The 16683-nt window shown below is 40.0% G+C and overlaps 1 protein-coding gene across 1 annotated transcript in view; it reads left to right on the top strand.

The window, feature by feature from the left end:
• The first annotated feature begins 247 nt into the window (after positions 1–247).
• Positions 248–16683, top strand: part of USP6NL (USP6 N-terminal like) — a 114390-nt gene continuing 97954 nt past the window's right edge. Inside the window, exons 1-2 of the mRNA XM_036401067.2 lie at positions 248–332; positions 5486–5575. Of these exons, the coding sequence (XP_036256960.1) occupies positions 5572–5575 (4 nt within the window). The 5' untranslated portion in view covers positions 248–332; positions 5486–5571. The remainder of the gene's footprint in view (positions 333–5485; positions 5576–16683) is intronic.

Genomic DNA, 16683 nt, shown 5'->3' with positions numbered 1-16683 from the left:
ACAGGAGAATGGGTGTCCATACTGAGAGCCCTGACAGCTCATGCAGCACAGCCAAAGAGTTTCTGAGGGCACCCGGCCTGTTTTGTGTTTTTCCCACCTTTTCCCCCAGCAGCTCCCAGCCCCGAGCAGGAGCCTCGTCCCGAGCCCAAGATGGCGGCGGCGGCGGGTCAGCCCTGTGGGAGGGGCGGGGGCGGGGAGGGTTTCCATAGCGGCGGTGTCACATCGGGGCACTTCCTGGTCGGAGGCTGCCGGTCCCGGGGCAGCGAGGAGGGACGCGCCGCTGGGGAAGGCGGCGGAGGGAGGCCCCGGGAAGAGGAGGAAGCCGAGCAAAGGTAGGGACAAGCCGGGGCTTTGCTTCGGCCATTGTGCGGCCCCGGGATGGCCGGCTGGACCCGTCCATTGCGGGGCTGCGGGGTGGGGGGGAAGCCGTGTGTGTGGAGGCGCCGCGCCGGACCCTCCATTGAGTCGGGCGGGTTCCTCCTGGCTGAGGGGAGGCGGGCGCTACCATCCTCCCCCGGGGGGGGGCGCAACCCCCCGCGAGGCCGGGGAGGTGGAAGTGGCGGGAGCCGGCTCCCGCAGGGTACTGGGGTGCTGGGACTGTTCCATTCCCAGCGGAGGGGTGTGTGTGTGTTTGGAGGCTCTTTCTGCTGGGGAGGGGGCGGCGCGTGGGGGGCTGCGGGACGCGGCGGAGCCGGGAGTGCTGGGGGAGCCCGGGGGAAGCCCTGTGGAGATGCCCCTGGTCCCGTTGTGAGGTTGGAGTGAGGTGTGGCGGCGTTAGGGGCCGCAGTCAGAGCGGGGCTGGGGGCTGTGCGTGTAGGTGTGTGCTTGAGGGGGTCATGGCTGTAGGTCCGACACTTGGGGCCTCCTTGAGCCCCCCCTCTTCTGCCCATGTGGGAGGCGACAGTGCCGCCCTTCTCCGGAGTAGGGAGGATTTCTGTGGCTGAACCATTTAATGTGACTTTCTGGCACCGCTGCTCTCTCTGTACCTGCTCCCTCCTCTGCTTGTTGTAATACTTCAGGTATGTGGTGGAAAGTGCCAGGCTGGCAGCGGTGGGCTGGGACAGAGGGCGTCCCTCAGGCTGTGCTCAGCCCTGGGTCTCCATGGCCCTCTCCCAGCCCTCAGTCTCCGCTGGGACTGCCAGCAAAGAGCCAATTATTTATCAGGTGTTTCAGGTTCTTTCTGTGGCGTGCATGGCTGCCTGTAAAAAACCACCGAAGCCACTGAGCTGCCAGCTGAACGAGAGTCAAGTGGTGACTTAAAAGTCACTGTCTCCAAACTCCTGTACCAGTTGTTCACCCGCATATGCTCGAGAATAACTTTCTTTGTGCCGTTTGCTGCTTGGAGAAGGCAGCTGCACTGAAAACTGGCTGTGAGGGAAGCTGCTTTTCAGCTCTCACTGAATTACAGTGGAGTGAAAACAAATCCGCATCTGCCCTGTTCACAACGAATGTATCTTGTGGAGGATCATTTCAGTTAGGATGAGTACATTGAATACTTGTTTTCTATGGTTTTTTAGCTTGCTGCGCGCCCTGCAATCTAGAGCTGCTCTGTGACAGTCGAAACTCCAACTCTACCAGGCGTGTGTGTATTAAACACAGCGGCCAATCAGCAGTGCCTGAAACTAAAGGCGATTTGCCTCAACGCTTTGTAGTGTAAATATTCCTGCTATGGACAAAGGAGGGTGTGTCGTTGGGCTTGTTTCATTTGTACTTCCATGTGCTTCCTCATCTGTGGCCACTCAGTGATTCTGTGTAGGTTCTGAAACAGTAGCAATTGCACTTTGTTGTGAATTGTGCATTTGTGCTCTCTCGGGCATTTTACTGAGCTGGGGTGCTCAGAGGCTTGGTGCTATATTAGGCATTTTTGTTATGTTCTTTTTGATAACTGTGCTCTGAAGTGACTTAGTTTTACTCCTTTTTAACTTTTGTTGTTTCTGATTATAACTTTTAAGTTAGTTCAGCTGAGATGCAGTGTAAAATAAGTATTTAGTAGAACTGCCTTTTAACCAGCTGTTCCTCTGCCCTCTGATTATACAGCACAGGAACCACCAATTTCAGACTTAATGTTTTGCCAGCCAGCTATCTGTGCAACTCTAAAACATAGTGCTTTTGAAATCTGTCTGTTTTCTGTGAGGGGCCATAATGTTTGGTTTAAAGAAGACGGTGAATGACACTAAAATACTTACCTGTGCAAGGCAGGCTCTCTTTAGGCTGTTTAGTCTTTGTGTGTTTCAGCAGGGCAGTTGCATGCTGCTCCTGTGATTGCTGGTTCTTGGGAACTGGGGGAATAAATTCTTAATGTTAACTCCTTAGTATCTAACTTAAACAGATCCTACAGTAACACCTACACAGGCTAGACCTGAATCTTTAATTGCCAACTTTAGGGAAAATCTCCTCTCTGGGTAGAATCACACTGCATAGAAGCACAGTATGCTCTAATTTGCATGCAATCTGGCTTCTGCTAATTATTCTAAAACAGAGTATTGGGTAAAAAAGAGACCTGGCACCAGCTCTGGAAACAGGTAATTGAATGTATTGTGAGTGTTTGTGAATTTGAAGTTGCAAAGAGCTTTGCTCACTGCAGGTATTCCTGTCAAATCTCAGTGCCAGTAGTTTCACAGCCACTGGAGGTGATACTCCCAGGAGTGAGAGAATAGAAGTGTGTCACTGGAGGAAACATGAGGTGGAATACAGGGGTTAGCTCTTGAGGAAAAGACAAAGATCAAGGGTATGTGTGGCTGGGTTGGTGGTTTGTTTTTTTATTTTTTTATTTTTATTATAGCCTTGTTATATTATAGCAAAGGAAAGCGGAAAGAGCGTCAGGCACCGTTTTGAATTAAAAGTTTTTCCAAGATGGTGTCTTCCAGAAAGCCACTGAGCAAGTAATAGTCTTTATTTCTGTTTTGTACTAGTTGGTGGTATTTCTGTACAGGAGAGAACTCTGCAGGCATTGAAATAAATCAGGTTTGCTGAGAAAGCAAAGTGAAAACAGTTTAGTTTCTAACACCCATCCCTAGGTAAAGGTGTTGCTATTGCAATGCAATAGAAAACAAAGCAAAGTGAAAGCAGTTTAGTTTCTAACACGCATCCCTAGGTAAAGGTGTTGCTATTGCAATGAAATGGAAACCAGGGACTGTCTGCTATTTGCTAGTGTTGACTTTCAACATTGCTTGCTATTGCTGGATTCAAAATTCCAGATGAAAGACAAAATTTTCCTTTTTAAAAAAGAAGTTATTTACAAGGGAAATGATATAAAACATATATCATTTCAGAGAGCAACAGCTGAATTTCCCAGAAGTCTGCATTGTGTGCTAAACAGATGCTAGCAATAGCTGTACAAATTATTTAGACACTGGAGGCAGCAGAGGAGCAGCACTTTGTGGCTGGGAGTCGGAGGGCAGGTCGCTCTGGTGCACTGGAGCCTTCACTTTTCACACATTCAGGTAGAACAGAGCTTCTGTATCATCCCCATCTCATTTCCTCAGTGTTGCATGACAAGAGTTTTCTAAGCAATGAGGGTGCATAATTAAGCTATTATTAGCCTGAAGTGGTTTTCAGAGCTGCTGTTTTGTTTTTTCCTAATGAACAGCCTTTTCCTGTACGTACACACAATAAAATGTCAGTACACACAATAAAATGTCATGTAACACCAGGTCTCAGAGGCAAAGTATTGTTAGTTTGTATTTACAAAACTAAGGGGAGATCATGCCTTTGGAAAATCAAGTTGAATGGGAGACTGTGGTCTTTCAGTTGATTATGCATAAAATTCAAGAAGAATTCGGGCCCCAAGCTGGTGTGAAACTGGTCAAAAGTGCTTTGGACCTGGTTTGAGGGATGTCTGATCCATTTGATGTCCTTAACATAACAGGTGTGGTTAGCCCAGTAAATAATTAAATGTCATGGGAGTTCTATTTGCTAATTTTGATGCCAGTAATCAAGAGGAAGCTGACAAGTTCTAATGATATGTTTTAACAGACACTTCACTTTTGATTGGGCTGTGTGTGCTTAAATATTTAATTTAGCAGGCATTCATGGAAAGTTGACAGGGCCTGCAGTCCCAACTGTTCTTCACTGATGTAGCAGCTCATGGCTTTGTGTTCATCTCTGCTTATTTAGAATGTTTGTGTGTGGATTTTTCAGCTGCTGTCTTTCCCTACTGAGTCTCTTCCCTGTGTTACTTTTTCAGTGCAGAAAAGTTGGTTGTAATTTTCAATCTGCAGCTTTACCAAAGGCTTCCTTTTGGCAGCTGGATTTCTTTTTTTTCGTGGTGTGTGTGGCTTTGATGTTTATTTTATTTTTTTAAGTTGTTTTAGCATTTGATAAAGGAACCTTCTTGTGATGTCCTGGTTTTTTTTTAGTAGTAGTTCCTGTACTACTTTGCTGTGTGCTGTAGATCTGTAAGTGTTATGTGAAGTCATAATTTAGGAAAAGTTAAATCTTGTCTTATGTCTTTTTGGTCTTTTTGCATTTTACTTTGCTTTTTTTTTTTTTTTGGAGCATGAAGTGATCAGGAGAGTTGAGACTTGAAATCTGAGTCAGCACAAGATACCTGGCTGGATTAGCACAGGTGGTGAGGTTCAGCAGGTTCTAATTTGTTTTGAAAAGAGGAAATATATCACATAATATTCCTTAATTTACAGATAGTCTGCATTTGTGCAGGTATTAGAAGAAAACTCTGTACAGCTTAGTAGATACTGGATATTGGATTTCTTCTTTTCACCTCAGCTGTGAGTGAAGTTCCTTTCATTTAACTGTTCAATCAGACTTGGATAAACTTGCTTTTAGCAGCAGGAGGGAGATTATATAATAAAATTTTCAAAATGTACTTGCTGTGCTGTCATTGTTGGAGATTAAGTCCTCTATATTTGGCTTCAGGGAGGGCCAGGCTTATTGTTAGTGAATCCATATCTGCCCTACTTGGGTATCTTTTTTTGAAATCAATGAGGAATTGCTGGAACTGAAGCTTTATAGTTGCTAGGAATGGTAACTTTTCAGGTTTTGTTTCTGAGAAGGAAATGTTTGATGTGAGTGCCAAATGTGTTTAGTAATCTTAATTGCATTTCTTCTCTTTTAAAAAGTGGGGTTTTTTTGCATTGTTTTGCTGTCTGAGGTTCCTGAAGGAAAATACCACTTAGGAATTTTCAGTTACTATATCTATGTTGTAGTCTTGTACTTTTAACTTTTTAACTGCTCCCAAGAGATAAGAAATGTTATATTTTATAGCAGTTTTTTTTCAAAGTGCATACACAAGTTTATAATGTGATTTTTAGAGGAACGTGCCCGTTTTGATTCAATAAACAGCCAAATACATCCATAAGCACCAGGGCTCCCCAGTCATAACAAACACATCTCTGTTTTCCTCTTTTTTTTGTTTTTAACAAAGAGGATGAAAAGAGAGTAGGAAAGACGGTTTATATATAAACATATATTCTAGTGATTTGAAGTTGAAAAAATTATTTGTGTTTTTATTTTCCTCCCACTTCAGGACATGTATACCTCTGAGAAACCTTCTCCAACAAAATACCTTGCTTCAAGACCCATCTTGAATTATATACAAAGAAGTTTCCAGTCATGAGTAAGTAGATTTCTTTCTTTCAGAAAAAAAGAAACCCTTAGGTTGTAGTTTAGAAGAACTGTATTTCTGTAGTAGCTTTTGAGAGGTCGTTATTCCTTGAAAATATTCATTCACAACTGAGTTTTGTGTCTTTGGTCCTGTAAAAAGAACCAAATAAACCTGAGAGTTGGCAGATGCCATTTTTAATCTGCAAATTTTTGATCAATGTGTGCTCTGTAAGACTTCTCTGTAGTCTGGTCTCATTTTCAAAAAGTTGAGTTCTGCAACAGGATGATGTTTGTTTTATTCAGTATAAATAAAACATGTAACTCTGAGGGGAAAATGTCTTGGGTTTCCTGAGAATTCCAAAATTTGTGACTGCCTAGTGAATTAAAATAACTGCCAAAAATCCAACATAAAATCAATGGACTTCATTTTATAGGAGAGAAAAAAAAATGTTACTCAAATTCCAGTATAGAGGTTTGATCCCAAAGGAATTCTGGCATGCCTTGGAATGATGTGAGCCACAGAAAACTGACTTAAAGTCTGTTATGGTGGAAAAAACCAGATGAAAGGCACCGGAAGTTTTGCTTTAGGTCATATCTGATGGGTGAGATAACCTCTTTTAGTGAACTCTTTTGAGTATTGAAGGTCTCATAAGCTTTGCAGATGTGAGAATTCTTCCTGCAGCCTCTGTCAGCAATGTTACTTGGCCTTGTCTCATGTAGAAATAAGGATAAAGCTTCATTTGCACAGGAACTATATTTGTAAAGCAGCTCAGCTTCAGCACAACTGTACTGAACGTGCTGAAGGCAAAGCATCTTGTTCATAGGATAATTATATCCTTTCTCAGTAAAATAAGACCATTTGAGTTTCTGGGAGGAAATGAGTAAAGAAAATTGTTGGTTCAATTTCTTGTCAAACTAAATGAAAAATGATTGCTCTTGACATCTGGAAATAAAAAAGAATGATGAAGGAAATGCTTGCTAAATGCAGCAGAGGAAAAATTGCACCAAAAAAAAAGCTCCAAAGAGTTTCTGAACAACCTATAGTTCAGAAAACTCTTTAATTTTTATTTTTTTGGTGTAATTTCTCATGCTGGTGTAGGTAGAGCTATTTTAGTTTTTATACTGATTTATTTTTATTTTCTTTCATATTGCTATTCACACTTGTTTGTTTTCTGATGTTTAAAGTATTGTATAGATGACAGATTTCCAGGCAGTTATTCAAGTACCAGAATATGCTGATTTGTCAGACATTGTATGTGAATATTTATTTGTTTTATGGAGCTTTTCATGTTTTTCATTACCTTATGTGCAGTCTTACACATAACCAATAATGACTCTCAGTTGCTGTGTTAAGTGTGACTCCCAGGGTGCTGCTGTGGTGATTTTTGGTTTGGTACAGCACACACAGACAGTGCTAGAGCAGAGCACCCTTGGTTTTGGTCAGGTTTTGAGCTGATTCCAGGCTGGAGGGCTCAGCTGTTCATCAGGAAGAATGAAGATCCTTATTCAAATGCAAGACAACATTTTGGCAGTACTTTTTGTGGTGGTCAGGAATGATGTTCTTCAGTGCAGGGTGCCACATTCCTGTGGTAGGGTGGATGCTGAAGCCTGTGCTGTGATGGGCTTCAAGGGCACAACACAAAGTGCCACTCTTGAAAAATATGGTTTAGAGAAGAGTAGATGGTTTCTGTTTGGCTGATGTTGAATTTCTTAGTTTATGGTTTACTTGAGAGAAACTATAAGCACAGTCCTTAGTTTTATGCTCCACTTTCTTAAATATCTCAGTCAATAAGGTAAGTACCATCTCTTAGGAAGCTGCATTTATTTGCATAGTTCTCCATATGTGTGCTTATTCTCCAAATCTGTGGGCACCTAGAATAGCTAGATGTATTAAAAAGCATGGGAGTCTCTAGTATTCCTAAACTCTGCATCACCTGGTGTCATTCAAACAAGAAATCTAAAATGAGGTAATCTCAGCCTTCAGAAGGCCACTGAAAACTCCAGAATGCTGTTATGTGCAGGCTGCATGATTGAATCCTACTTCTTTTCTTGTGCTGTATTTGATTCAATTTATATTTCCATTTCTCTTTGTGAAGGGCTGTGCTTGATGCTAAGTCCTAAAATGATTAAATCCTTTTTCTATTATCTGTCCTAAATTTCTTCACAGGCAGATCATATCTGTTTGGGTTTTTTGCCAACTTTATTCACTAGATGAAGTAATTTTTACCATATGATATTTGTTTTGTTGTTTACCATATAAAATTTGTTACATAAAGCTTATTTTATTTAAATGTCTTGTAGAAGTAAATCTGTTAATATCCTGGTACTTATGAAACACACATATACTTATTTTTAAGCTCATGATTAGTTAATTTCTTTTTGAAAGTGAATGAGAAAATTACTTTTTCAAAATTTATTAATAGTTACAATAGCCTGCTTTGGATCCTGTTGTACTGGATCTTTCCCTGTGTTGGGAAGAGCATTGACAGACTTGCAGGGTTCACCATTGATAGTGATATTTTGTTGTTGGACAATACAAAAAAAAATGTGTTTAAACTGAAGCAGTCTCTGTTGAGGCTTTTATTTCTGTGGAATAGCTTTGTAAGTGTCTCTTTTCATAAATAAGGGTAAGACAGATTTGTATTTGAAATTGTGCTTTTCCATTGTATGCCTTAAAGGACATTGAGGTCATATCCTTAAAAGGTTTGCAGTAGTATCAAGTGTAGCTAGGTGAGGTTGATTATTGATTTGTTTTATATTTAAAGATAACTTGTCAGAGAAATCCTGGTGGATGCAACCTGCCTAGAATGTCCCACCACACAAACAGTTGATTTAATCTACATTTTCTCCAGATATTTAGTGGCCAGAAAATGTGTAGTGTCATGATTAATTCTTAATGTTCTAAACCACGCTCTTTATTTTTGGGGGTTTTCCTGTACTTTTCTCCTTTGAGCAAAGGTCAGTACAATGAAATTATTTGAGCTGCTGCAGTGAAAATTAAGATTAGTGCACACTATTGCAACAAGCTGCTGACATCTTCATTTTTTCCCCTTGAATGTATAAGATGCAGTGCCAGCTTACAATACAGAATATTTCTTTCCTGACTTTGTCTTTCTGCTTTTAGTTTTATTTCTGACACACTAAAAACTTGCTGCATGCATTTGGGAAGATCACCTGTTTCTTTGTGCTTCACTCCCATCAACTCAGGTTTTCTTTCTGTGTGACTGAGGGTAGGAACACATTTTGTGTGAGAGAACACATTTTGAGAGCTGCTGTGCAGTGTAATCTTACATTCTGCAAATGCTTGGTGTGGCCTGGTAATGATGGGGGCAGTTTTTGCCTCTCCAGTTCAAATCAAGCCCACAGTGCTGTGATTAAAGGCTGCTTCTGTTTGATGGTTGGTTACATACCTTGACCTCTCATTACAGCTCTGCCTTTCTAGCCTGTGTTCACAGAGGAACCTTGTGGTCTTGGGATTTCTGAAAACATAGATTTTGTTGCCTTTCTTCTATGTTCTCATAGTGTATGTAAAGAAATAGTTTTGGCTGTCAATTTCCCTGTTCATGAGCAATGAACTTGGGAATTAAAACAAATGTCAAGGTCAGCCTTAACATTTGAGGTCAGCCAGGTCAAGATTCAGTGCTGTAGTGAGTCCCTCTAGGCCAGGTTGGCTTGGAGCAGCCTGGTCAGGTGGAAGGGTCCCTGTCTATGGCAGGGCAAAGGAACTGGATGATCTTAAGGTTGCTTCCAGCCCAAAACATTCTACACATGATTATTTCTGTGCTTGCAGCTGAGGAAAGTGTCCTGGGCATCTCTAGAGCTCCCTGTCCTAAGGAAAGTCTGTGAATTAAGGCTGGCTCATTTTCCCAATCTCCCCTCCTGGTGTGCCAAATGAATCTGTAGTGAACTGAGGACCAAGTCAAACTGTTCATCAACAAAATACTGGGAAACAGACTTTTTGTTTGTTTTACCCAAAGTGTAGGTGGCTGTGCATTTTATAAAGTGTTGCAAATAATTTAAAAACTGAATCATTTGGTGGAAGAGGCTCTGTAGTCATGATTTCTTTGCAATGAGCTGAGACTGAATGAAAGAAAGGAAAAAGTGTAGGTTCTGATGCACTGAGACAGCTGCATGCTGGGGAAGGAAAGCTTACAAATAAACTAAAATACTTCAACAATATAATAATAATGAATAGTTAAAGGATGTCAGATGATTATGGTGCATGCTAGGTTTTTGTTTTAGTTTTGAACTATGAGCCCTGAAAGCCTAGTCATAAAATGCAAATTTGACGCTATAGTTAGTGAAGTGTTTTCACAATTGTTGTGGTTTCACAGCACAGTTATCTTCTAATCTTCATAAAAACTGTGACTTGACAAATAGAAGAGAAGCTATTGTGTGTTCTGGGTTATGTTTCCTAAAACTTGAAATAGTAATTCTCTATGAAAAACTGAAGCTGTGAATAATAAAGAATTGTTGGCTACAGGGGACAAAGAGCCATAATGCAGATTTCCAAAAGGTGACTTTGAAGACTTGTGAAATGTTTGTAAAAATTTTTAAGAGTAAAATAATAGTAATCTTCCTTTAACTCAGCTATGTGAAAAAGAAGGAAACCCACAAGACTCTCAAATAGTAAACTACTGTATATTAGTGACCCTCTAAAAATTGCTTCATTGATAATATCAGTGTTTATTTAATTGTTCCTCTTCTTTTATTGAAGCTGTCGAGGGAATTCAGCACTGTAACTGTTGAGACACATGAGAGTTTGCACCAGTAGTAGTACACTATTCACTTTTTGCAGTGGGGTGTTGAAGCATGAAAAAGACAAGTTGTTGTTTGGCTCTGGAATCTCGTAGTAGGAGAACTTGTCACTTGCTCTTGCTTCACTGTTGCTCTTTGTCTTGCCTCAACTTTTCAGATCTCTCTTTTTTTGGGGTACTGCTACTTGCTGCTCCATCTCCTCTTTATAGTGCAGCTGGTACCTGGTGAGACTGTGAGCAACTGGGCTGGAGATCATTTTCTGACTCAAAATACAGATTCAGAGATCAGAATTAATGAGTTACAGAAATCTGTGTGGTGTCAACCAGGAAATTTTGATTGAAGTTTCATTAGAAAGGTTTGGGCTGCAGTAGCCAAGGCTGAACTCAGGGTCTTAACATTTCATGACCTCTTTAAAATGTTGCCCATGCCAGTAATGGGTCAGTGTCCTTTGCCTGCCTGAATTCCTGCATTCTTCCTTGTTACAGGAGCACTCATGAGGCTGCCTGGAATTTTGGGGGGTCCCTAAGCTCTTGCCTGGGTAGCTGCAGCCACGGATGCACTGCTGCCCTGCAGGGAGAGCAGTGCAGGGGTGGGGATCAATAACCTGTGCGTGAGATTCTGGTAAATGCTGGTTTTGCCTTGCTGGAAGTGTGCATGAACTGTAGCTTAACTTGTTCAGGAATGTGGTAGTCTTGGGCTTCCTCTGTGCTAAGCAAGGAGAGGCATCTCCAGAGGGCTAATCAGATCTTGGATGACCCAGTTTCTCACCAATACTGTAATTAAACTGCTCCTCTGAATGCACAGGGTGCATGAGTAGCAATGAAACCCAAATACTCTGCACAAAACTGATGTATCACATGGGGGAAATGCAGGCATGTTAATAGAAACTTACTTGTTGTTTTAATAGTTGCATTTTATTATATTGGGTTTTTATTTATTCAATTGATGTAATGATGCAGCTTCTCAGACCTTGCAGATTTTTTTTTCTCATAGTACAGCTATTTAAATAAATCAGAACACAAAGGAAAGCTTTTTGAAATTTGTCTGTATTTAAATAGATTTAAAATTAATTTTTAAATTTGTTTTCTTAATCCTTTATTTTTGGCCGCATTTTAGGATATTTATGGCTGGTAAGTTCTGGCTTCCCTTGCACTTAAAATTTATTTTTAGGTCAAAGAGGCAGATAAACAGGTTTTGACTTTTATTTTGTCATGTATTTACTTGAAAAAAGTAAGTCTTCAATCTCCATAGTCTGAAATGAAGCTGCATCTTTACAGGAGGTTGCAGTTACCAAAAATGTATTAATCACATCCAGAAGCTGTGTTTGCAGGTGCAGGTTCAAGTTCAGCAATGTCACATTTATAGGGCTTTGCTAACAAAGAGGTATTTTAAAATATTTACTGTTTAATTTAAATTAATCAATGTATAGTAAAGTTAAATTTATAAAGCCCTTTGCATACATTTCAGATACATTGACTGAACATTTTTAAAAGGTGTTACATTTATTTTTAAATTAATTTTTCCATAAAGGGAACTTTAAATCTATCTTCTTTCATTTGGGCTTTTTCCTGGCAGGTTGATGGGGCTTCTCTAAATAAATTAGTGCAACATGATACCTACTATTAAAGAGATGTAATTTCTGTTTGTAAACCAAAATGTGGGCACTGGCAGGAAACTATTGTTAGTTTTGAGCTGACAGGAGAGCTGTGGCAGGAAAATTACCATCATTAATGATGTTGGAATTCCAGTGTTTTCATATACACACAGTGTTCCCCAAATGTGTCCTTTTTAGGCACTTGCACTTCATTTATTCTGCCATGTTTGTACTGGAAATTAAGGTTGGCTTGTTTACAAATTATTTACTTTATGATACTCTAGCTGTGTGTCTCTGAAGCAACAAGGATGATAAATAGATGGTTGTGATAGTAATTTATGTATATTTAAACATTCATTACATGTTTTATTTGTGATACATTTTTATGTAATTATTTTTTCATTACAATGGAAATGTAAAATTATATACCTACATTAGAGATAGTAGAATTCTTCTATTTGTGTCTTTATAAAGGAGAATAATCTTTTAACATTTGTCTGCCTCTGTTTTGATTGATGGCCAGTTAGGAGTACTGAATTGTAAATTATGACTAATTGGCATACACAGGAGTACATGCCTTTGGCATGATAATATTCTGCCATTACATCGTTTTTAATTTAAATCTTAGTCTTTGGGCCTCTCTGTGTGCTCCTTTCTATAGAACATGGCACAATGATGCCTTTATCGTGGGCCTTTGGTGCTCCTGCAGCAGAAGGAATGAGTAGCACAAGAACACTGTAACCTTGTTCTCTGGAGTGAGTATCAAGTATCTGCCACTATGTGAGCAATTCATATTTCTGGGATCCTTTTCATCCTCTGATAAGGTGAGGCTGGTGTTCAAATACATTCCAAAGGGGCAAGGATGCAGAAATTCCCAACTAAAATGCAGATGAAAAGCAGCAGTTATAAATGTAGGTGTTTGGGTGGGCTCCCCTTCTCTGCATAAGCACTGTGTAGTCACAGACCAATGTTGCAGTTACTGCAGGAGCACCTTTAGAGGCTGCAGTTTTAAGCTCCTTAATGGTGGTGTTATTTCCTATTGAATCAAAGGGTTCACAAACCAGCTGAATGGGAGGAAGGATTAGAAATGGACTAAAGAAGAACTTCCCCAACAGCAGTGCTAAATGAGGTGCTCACAGGACTTTCCTTGCCTGTTGTGAGTCATGTTGATTCTCACTTTCCATACAAATGATTGAATAATATGCAGCACTGTGTAGGAAAAGTGAAGTACTGCTGCTCAGTGGTGTAGCTTTATCACAGCTATGAAAAGTAATTGAGCTGCAGTCTCATTTTATGTTGTTATTCGTGCTCATATTCAAGAAACAAAGCACCTGATTTAAAAGATGTGTGGTTATTTTAAGCTAAATTGACTGTGTTTCAAGAAAAACTATTTTGACATACTTTACCCAGCTACTGATAGGAAATAACTTCTTTGATTTGTAACACAGTTGGAAAATATTTGGGGTTGTTGCCAGAAGTGGGGTTATGTAAGTAATGTCAGTGAGATTATTGGCTCCATATTTGTTTAAGATCTTTTCTTGACTTAAACTATCCAGCCTGTTATCCTTGCAGTATTTACAAGGATTGCAGATGTTTGTGGTAACAAAGTAGCTGCACTTCAGTGATAGGATTGATATCCTATCAATCAGCTGATTCTAAGGCTTGTTTAAGCTCTCATTGCAAAGGACCCTCTCCCCTGTAATTAAGGTATTTTAATTCTTAAAGTTATATGGGAGACTGGCAAGATAACACTGGAATTTCTTCAAAGCTGTTAGCAAACCTGTTCCTATCCTGCTCAAAATTTCTGAAGCAAACACAAATCTGTGTAGAACTCCCAAGTTGTTCTGGTTTGGGAAGCTGGTGTGATGTGCTGTTTTCTTTCTTCTCTTCCTTTTTTTCCTCAGTTTTATTTTGTGTGACATAATGGTGTCTAGAATGGAAGGCATACCAACACACTGTAGAACCTCAGTGCTTTGGCCAGGGCAGTCATTAATCTAACAGATCACTAATGTAGAAGGGCACTTTGTTTCAATAAAGCACTTTGGTTTGCCATAGGAGAGGATTCTTGAATGCAGTCTTTCTGTTTTAGCCTTGAAAAGCTCTTTGAAAACCTGCCTAATTCTGTGGTGGAGTGCTGAAAGCCTTACTCAGAGCTCTTTGAGCACCAGTTAGACCTGCCAGAATTTTTAGGGACATAGGGAAGTAAGTCTCTCACCAGAATGTTCTGTTGCATTCAATAGAAAGCTTTTTCCTTTCTTTTTTTCTTTGTAGTAGAATTTTATACAGCATTATATGAGGAGTTTTATTTTGTGGTGCTACTGTGTGTGAGTTGCACAAACAGTACAATGGCCTAACCTTCATTTCCTGCTCTCCCCCACATTTAGCTTTGGAGGTGACACTTGTGGGCTGCAGCTCTGAGTTTTTGGAGTGATGCTGTGCCACAGCCATGCCTGTGGCCTGGCTGCTCTGCAGACCCTGTGTGCCTTGGGAGCTTCAGTGCAGTTACAGCTCAAATTATTTTCTATCTGGCTGCAAAAACTAGACAAGCTTTTAGCTTCCTGTCTTCCCCAGTTGCATCAAATTACTGTAAGAATGTTTGAAGGATGTCATGGTCTTGAAGGACAGGGGAGAAAAAAAAATTGGTCTGTTGCTTGCTGTAAAAAGATGAAATACAAATTGAAAAGTGTCAGTTTTGCTTTTTATTTCCTCCTTGCTTCCTTCCCTGCTCCCCACCTCCCTTTTCTATGTCAGAAGCAGTGACAAAAATATTTGTACATTTTGCTCTAAGTATGTGGTAGGAAAGTTTTCTTTTTAGAGCAAAGGCTAATGAGTCACTTTTAGTGACATTTCAGTATTTATTTATTCCTTGTGCATTAAAACAAACTAAAAGAGATAATATTTATGTGGAACTCTCTGTAAGGCTCTTGAATGTTTTTCCCCCCTCTTCTTAATGCAATCAATCATTAAGTGGAACATCCATTTAGAAGAACTAACAAAATTTTACAAATACAGTGTTTTTGTTTAACATCAGTGGAGGATACAGCAGTACCAGTGGATGATACAGCAAGGCCAGGTTACCTGGATGTCAATCACTGAAGTTTAACAAGGATAAATCCCCTGCAAGGGGGGATGATGGCACTTCTGTTCCTCTAGCACTGGTGTAGTGCCAGTGGGAGTTAAAATACCAGGTTGCAGTGCCTGAATGTAATACTGGGTAGAGTGATAACCCTTCTTGTCTGGACCGTGGCAGTTGTTGGCTGAAACTTGGCATGATTATGAATTCTCTACAGACAGCTGCAGAGAACTTGGAGAACAGTAAATACACTACAGTTTTCCATCTGCCAAAACTGGGACAGTGTTAGTAGGTTCCTGTGTTTTGTTCATGGAATAAGTAGGTAAGACATTTTTCATTTGAATAAATTGATTGTCTTAAGGTGAAGCTGACTAAAGAAGTCTCAGATGCCCAAGTGTTTCTACCAGTTTTCATTGCTGAGGGAATAGGAGAACTGTTCAACAGTGGGAGCATGTAAGTAGTCCCAGTTAACGTGGTTGTCACATTCAAGTGCTAAGCTTGGATTTTTGAAACACATGAGTTACAATCTGCTTTGAAAGCCTGCATTCTGAGTGACCATAGAGGGAGAGCAGGAGGCAGAGTTCTGAAAGTGACAGGTAATGGTGTGTCCCATTAGAACACGGGTGCAGGAAGCAAACAGCGCCAGGTACACTTCCTTTTAAAGGAGGGTGGTTCCCTTCTGCTCTCTGTGACCTTTGGGTTAATTTCCACTGGCTGCTGTTGAAATGTTGAATTTGTTCTTTCTTTGAATGTGTCTCTGTAACAGTTTTTCATGACTAAGGTAGGGAAGGTAGGTTGCATCTGTGGGATTAGATGCCACTTTAAGCGTTAATTAGTCTATTACAGAGTATTCAAAAACTTGTTTTGAAAGGTTGGATTGTTCTTGCAGAGACAGAAATCCACACTGTGTACTATTTGCTGCACAAACTATGGCTGCAAATACTTGGGCTTAATAAAAGTAGTGTGTATTTTGCAGTGGACTAATAAGGTTTGATGTTCTTCCTGGTGCCTCTGTACAGCTGCATTTTATTACTTGGATTAAATATCAGCCTGGAAATGTACATGCAGTGAAGGATTGAATCATGCTAACAAATAGCAGTGCATAGAATTTCCTAGTTTTTCTTTGCCTCAGGGAGGTACAAGATTATTAGTCTCATTTATATCCTCTTCAAAAGGAAACCAAGTAAGGATTTAAATTAAAAGTTTTTATTTTTCTTCTTTCTTTGAATTGAACACACATTCACTTTTATCAGTCTATGCTTGATTAAACTAATGAATGTACTTTGACCTCAGTATTAGCACATGTAAGATAGTACTAGTTTTGATTTTTGTTTAATATAGCAAAACTGAAAAAAGTCTTTAATGACTAGTGTGGCTTCTTTCTGTGTGCTTAGGTTTGACAGAACATTTAATGATATCCTTTAGCTTAACATAAATTTATTGATTAGCACTACAGCCATGACCCAAATCCAGGCAGTGGAAAATTGCTGCATATTCTGTTTGAAATGCTGCATTTTATTGGTGAATATATTTTAAATAGGTTTTGTTATTGTAATTGCAACTTCATTAATGTCTGATTTCTTTTTGAGACTTCTAGTCTGTAACTTTTTTCTTCTCAGAAAAATCTTCATTTGCAGCTAAAGCTATGAAAACTTGCCATCTAATGTGAGGAAGACTGAGAAATCCTGTGGGGTGT

Source organism: Molothrus ater, chromosome 5 (assembly GCF_012460135.2).
Source record: "Molothrus ater isolate BHLD 08-10-18 breed brown headed cowbird chromosome 5, BPBGC_Mater_1.1, whole genome shotgun sequence".
NCBI lineage: Eukaryota > Metazoa > Chordata > Aves > Passeriformes > Icteridae > Molothrus > Molothrus ater.
This window is presented reverse-complemented; position numbering and strand designations above follow the sequence as displayed.